At 36.9% G+C, this 9,867-nt stretch overlaps 1 protein-coding gene across 1 annotated transcript in view; it reads right to left on the reverse strand.

The window, feature by feature from the left end:
* LOC126041919 (vitellogenin-1-like) overlaps positions 1 to 1,593 on the reverse strand; it is a 43,315-nt gene extending 41,722 nt beyond the window's left edge. Inside the window, exons 1-3 of the mRNA XM_049808304.1 lie at positions 1,554 to 1,593; positions 1,211 to 1,231; positions 835 to 986 (exon numbers count right to left, since the gene is read on the reverse strand). Coding sequence (XP_049664261.1) covers positions 835 to 986; positions 1,211 to 1,231; positions 1,554 to 1,593 — 213 coding nt within the window. The remainder of the gene's footprint in view (positions 1 to 834; positions 987 to 1,210; positions 1,232 to 1,553) is intronic.
* Between the last annotated feature and the right edge of the window lie 8,274 nt (positions 1,594 to 9,867).

The following is a 9,867-nucleotide window of genomic DNA, read 5'->3' on the forward strand; positions in this document are numbered from 1 at the left end:
GCAAAAAAATCCAGCCATTTTCAAAGGTCATGGAAAAGCAATGTTTCCTGTCTAGATCTATTATAATTTGAATTTACAAAAATGCCTAGTAACAGAAGGCTAATCCAGGCTGGAAGGCTACAGCATTTACAAGCATTTATCAGAAAGTCACCAGTCTTTTTAATCTGCAGTTTTCAATTTGCCAAATAAAAGCTTTTAAAAAGGTCATTTTTCTTCCACATATACAGAAGACTAAGTGGAGTTTGTGTCAAGCAATCGAGGGGTGCGTTTCAATACACTCATTAGAAGCATGTATAGGCTTCTGTTAAAGGCAAAAATGTTTTTCACATAATCAAAACTCTTAGTAATTACTCAGTATGCAGTAAAAATATACAATTGAGGATGACAAAGAATGTCATTTGGGACCCTGCAGAAAAAGGAGCCACCAGATGACATTAATTATGCTAAATATTGAATCACATCCAGCTACTGTAGCATGTTTTATTGCTTTTCGTTTGCTGGTTACGAAATCAGTTGATTAAATAATCCTAGGTTGTACAGTTTGGAACAATCGGATTGATCCGGTAATAAATTATTGTGCATTTCAAATTACATTCCACTGTCTCCCTAATCACAAAGCAGAAGAAATCCTTCAAGTCCAAGGTTGGCTTGAGCTGAGAATTACCTGGCAAAGTGCAAATAGAATTTAGGGCACTGCATAAAAAATAATAGTGTTAGTTACATTCTCCCTGAGTAAGCACAATACATGATGAAACTTAATTACTTCCCAAAAGCTTAAAAAGGAAGTCAAGTATGAAGAGAATTTTACCTTTGAAATTGAGTAAATTTTCTTACCCTAATAAGACAAAGTTTTGGCCCAATACCACTAATTTCCACTTTACTTTTTATTCTTATTCCAGCTCTTGCAAGTCCTTTCTCTGGAAGTCCACTGAGAAGCATGCTTTCATAGTTAAATGTATAAACCTTGTTTTCACTGAAATCAGGTTCTGCAAAGAAATGGTTCCCATAAAACATTATAGAGACTGTACAGAACATATTAAAGTACCTGTATTAGAATGTATGGAACAAAAAAGATGAATTTGTTCATTTTTGCATTGCACCTGAACAAAATTAGCTGTTGTAAAATTATATTAAACATTGATATACTTTTCAGATTCTATTTTGAATTTCACTCATTATAATTATATTAGCTGATAGGAAAATTACTTACGGTAATTAAGAGGCTGGCTCCCTGAAAGAGAGGGGGAAAAAAGAGTAATGAAATGACAAAGCAAAAAAAAAAAAAAAAAAAAAGCCACCAAAATGTTAATGTATTTTAGTATGAAAGGCTATATCTCATCTTGTACATATGGCATAACTCTTTCTAATTAACTTTGTTTCTAGTTCAGCACATAGCCAAAAGCCTTTTTTTCCTAAACAACAAAAAAATTGTCATAAAATAATTGTTTCTATAAAATGTTAAAGTTCATGTTTGTAAGTGAACTATATTTAGATTTTGAAACCTTTTCCTGAATCTATTATTTTAAATTCATCAAAGCAGATAAGTTACTTACCCACCAGGTTTAAAACCAGGGCTAACATCAAGCCCCTCATGATGGGGATAAAGTAAAGGTAAACAGGCTGGGTTCTCTTTTATAAAGGCATGTGCTATCACATGTTTCTTTTGGCATGTTAGTTTGACAGATAAGTGTGTTTTAGAATGTGTATTGATCAATCAAAAAATAAACATTTCTGAGGTCATGAATGCTGACAATTTCAAATCACCTCATGATTTCAACTAACTCACTTTCTGTGTGAAATACAGATTTCATTTTCAAAATATCTTGCTTGCTAATTTTTCCCTGTTTCTCCCCATTGTAGTTATACAGTAAAACAATAACTAAAATTTAAAATTAAATAAAAATAGTTCTTCAATCATAACTGAAATTATTTAGCTTTTCTCCAATCATGTCTTCAATCTCCTGATAATTTGCTCTTGCTAAGGGTCACAGCTTTGGAGACACACCTTGCTCTGTGACGTTGAAACTCTCCTTTTAAAGGAGAATTTGTAGATTGATTTCATAGATTTAGGATTGAGATACCTTAGAGGTCATAAACATGCAATGAGAAACTGTCTTTCCATGGTATCTATCCTGGCTGTCTTCGCTAGCATATCTTGTTACTCACACCTGGGAAGACAAATCTTGTCAGCATGACCTTCACATTAGCTTCTGGCTAATGGTCAAAGTTTATACTATGAAAACAGGTGGGAAATGAATTTATTTGTTTATGAGAAGAACCTAATAAAAACCAACTTACATTACAAGAAGGACCTCAGTGAGTTGGGAGCGTCAGTGGGTTCTCATGGAGCTTTGGCTGCTGCCACTCTTGGGAAAATATATCCAGAATTTCCCACTTGTAGTACTAACATTTAGACCAGTCCTTAGCAAAACCAAGTCAGGAGGGAGCTTGCTCCCTAACCTCGCTTATACATATTTTTTGCAAGTGTTTAACATTTACTTTGAATTTAAGCTTGTCTTCTGGTCAAATGGTAAATTAAATATCACGTAAAAAACCCACCTGGGTTCAAGGGTTACCGAGGGGGCAGGAAGGAGAGCTCAGGAATGTATATCTGGTATCTCCTTGAGGCTGCGAAAGGTACAACATACTTGCAAGTAATGCACATAGTCAGGCAGCTAGACTCTGTCCTCCAGGAGGAGAACAAGGTTTTCTCGGCTGTTGCTGCTCCTCAGGGAGGAGAAGGGTGAAACCTGAGCACGGGTCCTGAGGCCTCCACCACTGGGCCTGAGAATATATTTACCACAGGCTCCGTCAAACAGCCCCTTTACACGATTACTTCATCTACCTGGAGTGATGCCACCCGACGGAGGAATAATGAGGTTTATTATTGTGCCAGTGCACCTGAGCTGGAGTCAGGGATGCAGCCGCGTGGCCCCTCCGCTCCGCTGCTGCTCCCCGCAGCCATGCTGGCCCGACAAACAGGGGAAAGCCAGACGCCAAACGAGGGCTGTCTCGTTTGGGCACCTTCGCTACCCATACCTCCAGAAATCTTGAGAATTTTAATATTGCAGCTTGCTTTCACAAAGGGAAAGATACGGAATTGGATGAGTAGTCAGACCTTCCTTGAAATGAAATGTGTGTCTAGTAAAATATTAAAAAATGTACGATAGACATATGAACCGTTACAAGAGATTAATAATTGGATTGTTGGTTCAGTGTGGGTTCAGATGGTGAAAAATTAAGTGCACATGGATTTTCCCTGATGTTTTCTTCTAGGGTGCTAACTTGTGTGAGATATGACAAGATGCACCATGTTTGTGGACCCTGTGAAATTCAGCGGCATACCTTGTCTGGCACGTATGCACTGCCAAATGTAGTTAGAAATGCCTTACAAACGGTCACTTTTTTTTTTTTTTTTTTTTTTTTTTCAGCCAGAATGGAAGTAAATGCACAGCAGCAGTGTAATACTGTAAGTTGTAACATGTAAAACTCTCCTGCTTCAGTCACCCTGCTTTTAAGGCACTGCTCATCAGTGCCACAGCTTGACCTCTGCAGTATTACTGTGCTAGCGTGCCCAACTAGCCACACTTCTGCAGGACAGAAGGTATAAGAAAATATGTATACATTATATGCAGAACTATGTAAGCAAAACTATCAATTAAAGCATTGTTATTAACAGCATATTGTCTAAGGGACACATACACATTAAAATGGAGCTATAACATTTTTCAGGTTTAACAAAAGGCTTTATAATTAAGGCGTAACATGAATAGATTTATTCTAACTGGGTAGTGAAAATACTGCATTTCTTTTTTTTTTTTTAATGGGGAATGTTGAGTTTAAACTCACAATCGGCATGTAGACAGACACCTGATAGCTTGACAGTTAGCTAAAATAATTAAGATTGTGCAGGCTGCCGTGTTCTCTTCATCTGCAGCATGTCCTCTCTCTTTTTAACAGCTCCTCTCTACCCAGGCTTGTTTTCTTGGGGGTGAGGAGGAAGTGATCACAGAATTGTTGTACCCATTATTACTTTAAAGGGACAACTTGATAAATTCAGTAAGTGGAGAGGAGACACAGCTAGAGTTCGAGGGTCACAGCACTGGGCTCTAATCCTTTCTCCAAAGCAGACATGTCCTTCCAGTTAGCTCTGAGGGAATAAACAGGCAATCTATCACTTTAAGGAAATGGATAAAAGGAGGAAAGGTGAGAGCCACACTTTTTAAAGCCAATACGATTTTTCTTAAACATTCAACATATCATGTTAGTAAGCAAGAAAATACATGAAAAATAAATAAAACACAATTAAACAGGCCCTCCACAAACAACTTTCAAGTGCCTAATTTGGTTACAGAGGAAGGAACTTTAACGTGGGCATGGGCTTTATATACAACCTGTATCGTTTCTGGTTTTTTCCTTTTTTTTTTTTTAGCCATAAACAATGAAGAAAAAGAATTCTTAAAAAGCAGTGGGAAATACCTTGGGATTTATTTTTTTTTTTAAAGGAAGGAAATATATGGTGTTGAGTGTTACAGAGAGCATGATGTCTGTATAAGGAGTGCAGTAAGATGAGGTAGACTGCTTTGAATTTACAGGGCACTTGCACCATAAATGAAACATGAATACAGCCTAATTAACCTGATTAGAGCTATTGCTTCTACACTGCAATTGTCTTTACATAACACATTCTGCTTGAGTAACAGAGTCTTATTATCTGCTGTTGTACTGCTGCTGTGCTCTGCACTCTCCTTGTTCTGTATTCACATTGCTGAATTATGGTGCAGTGATGCCATTTCCATCCTGCTAATATATAGCCTAACGACAAAGCAGGGATTAGCAAAACAGCTCCCAAGCAACCATAGCAGGTTAAAATAGATATAATCAGTTGGCTAAGCTAAGTGATTTTTAGCCTTCAGTTTTCTTTGTTTCTAAAGATGAAAAAAAATTACTTAAAAACTTGTAAAAAAAATTCACACCTATTTCATATTTAAGATTCACTCCTTGATTTTTTTTCTCAGAATATTCAGCATTTGCTATTGTAGTATAGCCTCCAAGATAATGTTTGATATTCTCTCCAGAGACTCTGGACATTGTCTAATGAATAAGAATGTGTTTTGGGTTGGGCTAAATTGCCATATGCTGATTCTAGTACATTCACAAAGGGATTTTGTTACATTAGCTTGCTTTAAAAGGTGCTTTTTGTTTTTTTGACTTCCATTGCTTTTACTAGAAAGAAACCAACAGGCCCAGTTCCCTGCTGTTATCCCAGTTTGATGCTGGCACACCACCAATGGAGTGATAACTGTAAGAACTGGTTGCAAGGTTTGCAAAATGAAAAAAGGTAGAAATGCTATTTATATTTTATCTAGCTTTTGGTGTATGCATGGTTTGAAAGATGCTGTTGGTCTAGATTTATAGTATAGCTGTAGAATTTTGTTTTGATAAATTTGTTTTTCATTAATATATGCTGTTAAGCCAAAGCCATGTCTGCGCATTTCAATGATGTAGTCAGTGGGACTGTTCCTGACGCCTAGCATGGACTTGCCTGTCATTTCCAGAGAAAAGAATGAAATAAAGAAAAAGGAGAGTGTGAAATCCAACTCTGACATTCTCAATCTGAAAACAGATTGTTTTGGTTCAACTTAGCTTTACTAAGATGCTCAAAGGGTTTTATTTTCATTCAAATACGGAAAACACTTTCTGAAGCCTACCAGTCCACCATCATTGCTATCATCATTGGCTCATCACACTGATGATGATTGGCTAATGATACTGATTGGCTCAGCATACTGATTGACTGGCTTTAGGATTTTCCCCTCCTTTCAGTATATACTATTTCCCAAGTCATTCAGTAAGGTTAAATGTTAGACAACTTGCCATCTGAGATTTGAGTCATGGCATATTTGAGGACTGGTGTTTGCTATGTAATTCCATTGCACTAGAAGATAACTTCCCCAAGTTTATCTTAACCCTAACTTAGACTTCATGGTCACAGAGTGATTAGCTGCCGTGGCATTGGTACTAACGGGAAGTCAGGTAGCCCTGAAATTTAGCTTTGTCACGTCTCTACCTCAGTCACCTTGGGGATGAAACTGTGACTGCACATATAGGACAACGGAGAGCTGTGGGCCGCATTAAATGCTGTTCTACTGTAGGCTGAGGTACTGCTTGTAATTGCATGCTTGTTTAGAGCAATCGTGACTAGAAACTTATCCAGAGGGAAAAATACTTGTGTAACGTTTATTCTGATGTACTCTGACTGTATGAAATGTGGGCACTGCTGCAGGGAGGTGAGGAGATCCCAGGCCATCCCATGTGCCTTAGGATGGGTGGCAGGAAGAGGGAGCATACCTGGTTTAGCAGACTCAGCATCAACAACCCTTTTGCAGGAGATGCTGTAAGCACATAAAAAAGTTGCCACTTCAGAAAAAGACCCATGATCCTCTGTAATCTTGTGTGAGAATACTTTTCTATTCTTGGAGGAACAAGACCTGAGCCATTGGTGGGAGAATCTTAGAAAGAAGAAATTCTCAAGTCTTTCTTCTTCTTTACATCAGGACAAGTGTTAGGGCTGCAAAACTTCAGTTGGGCTTAGTATTATTTTTCTTTTAAGTGTGGAGTTGTACAAATATAGAATAGATTCTCAGAATTGCTACTTATTTTGTCGTTCCACCCAAAATGTGCAAGATTCTTTATCAACAAAGGGGAAAGCACTGACTTTTTTCTCCAGAAGCCAATATTCTCAGGTATAATGATGATTATTTTTCTGTTTCATAGACCTTCATCTTAGTGACTTATTCTCTTATACCACAGAACCACTGCAAGAAAATGATGTATCTGGATCATCACTTTCTAGTGTCAGAGTATCAGAAGGCTTTATGGCATCAGGAGGAAGCTCAGTATGAACTTACTCTTGGTACAGAATATATGAGGTGTGTGATACCTTAGTTTCACAGCACTGGGTCACTGTGACATTAGGTCATGGGTCAGATAAAGATAAGCAGTGTATTATTCCTAAGGAAGGAGCAGATAATACTCTGCCAGTTCAAACAACAGGCATTGACTTTACCCTCAAAAAAAAAAAAAAAAAAAAAAAAAAAAAAAAGCAGCAAAATCACCTACTAGTATTTAAGCAATGACTTCCAAAGATTAAAAGGTCTAATCATATAAAAATAAGAACACAATTTTATTTTTAAGTTACTGTGAAAGTTAGTTCAGTAATAAATTGAGCACCATATGTTTCATTACTTTGACAGAAAGTTGCTACATGATTATTCCCACTACAGCATGTATTAATCATAATCCCATTTTCTGTATAAGACAATTACAGTTTAAAATATTAAATGGAGCACTGATGTTCATATATGTTTATCAAGGAAGTGTAGACACACTACAGTGCTATGATTCCACATTGCCCATAAACATCAGAGGACAAATTAACTCTTGAACACACCTTTGGCTAAGACTATAAAGAATTAATTTCTTCTCCCTAATATAAAAAATGAAGGCTGAACAAGTTTGTATATGCAGGAGATGTGGGATCTGGATGCAGATCCAGGCCTGCAATTTTCAGCTGACTGGTGTCTTACACAACTGCATTTTCTCCCACATTGCAGAAAAGTTCTTACCCCTTTGACTGGGAAGAATTCTAACAGTCTTACAATAAAGACTGTCTTTTGCTACAGGAAGAATTTAACATGGCCAGAACACTACAAATGACGTTCTCCAGTGTGGTATGTGCAGCCTTAACGTTTAACTGCTCAAATTCTATTTTCAAGGCTTTTGAGTATGAATATAGGCAAAAGTTAAAGGCAAACTCTGGCTCACTACACTCTCTACCCTGCACTGAAGTTAATTGTGTCTGTTCATGGAGTTTAACTGGAGCTATATCTAGTATATACTGACACTAATTTGCTCTTTGAGTAATCACTGTAACTTCAGTGTAAACACTTAAGGAATAAAATAGTTCTCAATATGAATAGGGCTTGAAAATCTGCATTATCCTAAGTACCTCTCAGAACATTTAAAAAAATTTCTTTAAGACTTTATTTCAGAAACCATCCGGTTTCTTAACTGTTCATTAATTTATTTTTTTATAGTAATATCTAAATTTGTTTCTTTTTGCTCATCTCTGGAGAAAACACTAGGAAGATTGTTATTTTCTTGGTGTTCAAAGGCAAATGACTGGGAAAGCAACTTCTGAATTTAATTTTCAAGGAATTCCTGCACTGATCAACAAAAAATATTGGTATCAAAACTGAAATTACACGTAATTATAATTTTTTTTTAATTCTTCAGGGAATGCAATGGAATGAAACCAGAGAGATTCCATGGATATTTTCCACAGGTTTTTCTTGTTGGCTTTCCTTTCTCCTCTGAAAATTTAGTTGTGATTCACTCACAGGCTGAAATTCTTCTGGGATGAACTGATGTAGCTCAGTCAAATTACATGGAATTGAGTCAGTTTACCCCAGCTGTGTATCTAACCCAATATTTTACAATTTTTAACATAGGAAGATATTTGTTGATGCTACATTCTTATTTTTCTAGAGGCTTTCTAACAACAAATTCCTTTGAACAGATTATTAGTGCATGAACCCCATAATTGAGTACTTCTGCTGCAAAACATAAAGAAACATAAGTATTATCTAGTACATAATTCAATCATTCCTATTGATTTTACCAGAATTTCTGGACACTGTGACACTTAAAATGAAGAGTGGAAGAAGTAAAAGTAAATGGAAATTTGGCACCTTCTTCATTTGAAGATTGATTTAAGACCTTTCCTACAGCCAGTAAAACTGTCTGGATTCATACATCTGTGAGTTTTCTGAAGCGAACATCAACTTTACCACTCCATTCTGTGCTTGTGCACTTATAAATACATGCAGTATATAACCCTATAAGGTATAATAAAGATATGCATTTAAACATATGTATTTATTTTAACTCCTAACTAGATATACAAACATTCTATACCACTTGCGTTCTTGGTCTAGCCACCACGGGCATCTGCTCTTCAGTACAGGTGCCTGTGGCTGCCATCTCACTCAGAGTTAGAGCAGAACTGCCTATTAAGACAGCCAAGACTCTTAACACAAGATTTCTCTCTTTATAAAGCTCAAATCTCTTTCTTGGTGCATTAAGATTATGAATGCTATGGTGCACTCATAAGCGTTAAAGATTTTTTGAAGTCTGTCCCTGTTTAGGCTCTCCAGACAGCTCCTGGGCTTTCTATAGCAGCAGTGTGCTTGAGTCACTGTTCTAATAGATGATGGCCGTGCCATTGTTGAATGTGGAGTCAAAAGATGCTATCATTTTAGGTAGAAGTGTTGATACTAAATAATTCAGTGTCTTTCTGAAAGGTAGCAGCCTTATAACCTTTCAGTTCTCCTCACCAACCAATCTACAAAGAAATGTTGCTAGGAGAAGCTATGGAGGACTGTGGGAACAGCTCGTCTTCCAGGCATAAAAGTAACTGCTGGTAACAACAAAGGGAAATTAAAATATGAGACGTACAACTGTAAAAGAAAATATGCTCTACATGAAAGCACATCAGCAGCTCCATCTGTAAATTTCCACTCACCCAACATGTTGGGAAATGTATAGAAAAAGATAAAAGGGAGTGACAGCAGTGCATGTACCAAGACTTAGGCAATGTCTGAAGAAAGGGTAACAAATGCTCGGTCTTAATGAAGCATGGAAAAGAAACCGATCTCACAGTACAGTTTGAAAAGCCAGGCCAGTCACCTGGGAAACAAGAAAAAAGGTAAAACAAGCAAATAGGCTATCAGCTCAAGCCTCACAAAGCATTCACGAAATAAAACTACCATAGACTTGTAAGTCAGTGGTTAATAGGCTCTAAAA

Source organism: Accipiter gentilis, chromosome 8 (assembly GCF_929443795.1).
Source record: "Accipiter gentilis chromosome 8, bAccGen1.1, whole genome shotgun sequence".
NCBI lineage: Eukaryota > Metazoa > Chordata > Aves > Accipitriformes > Accipitridae > Astur > Astur gentilis.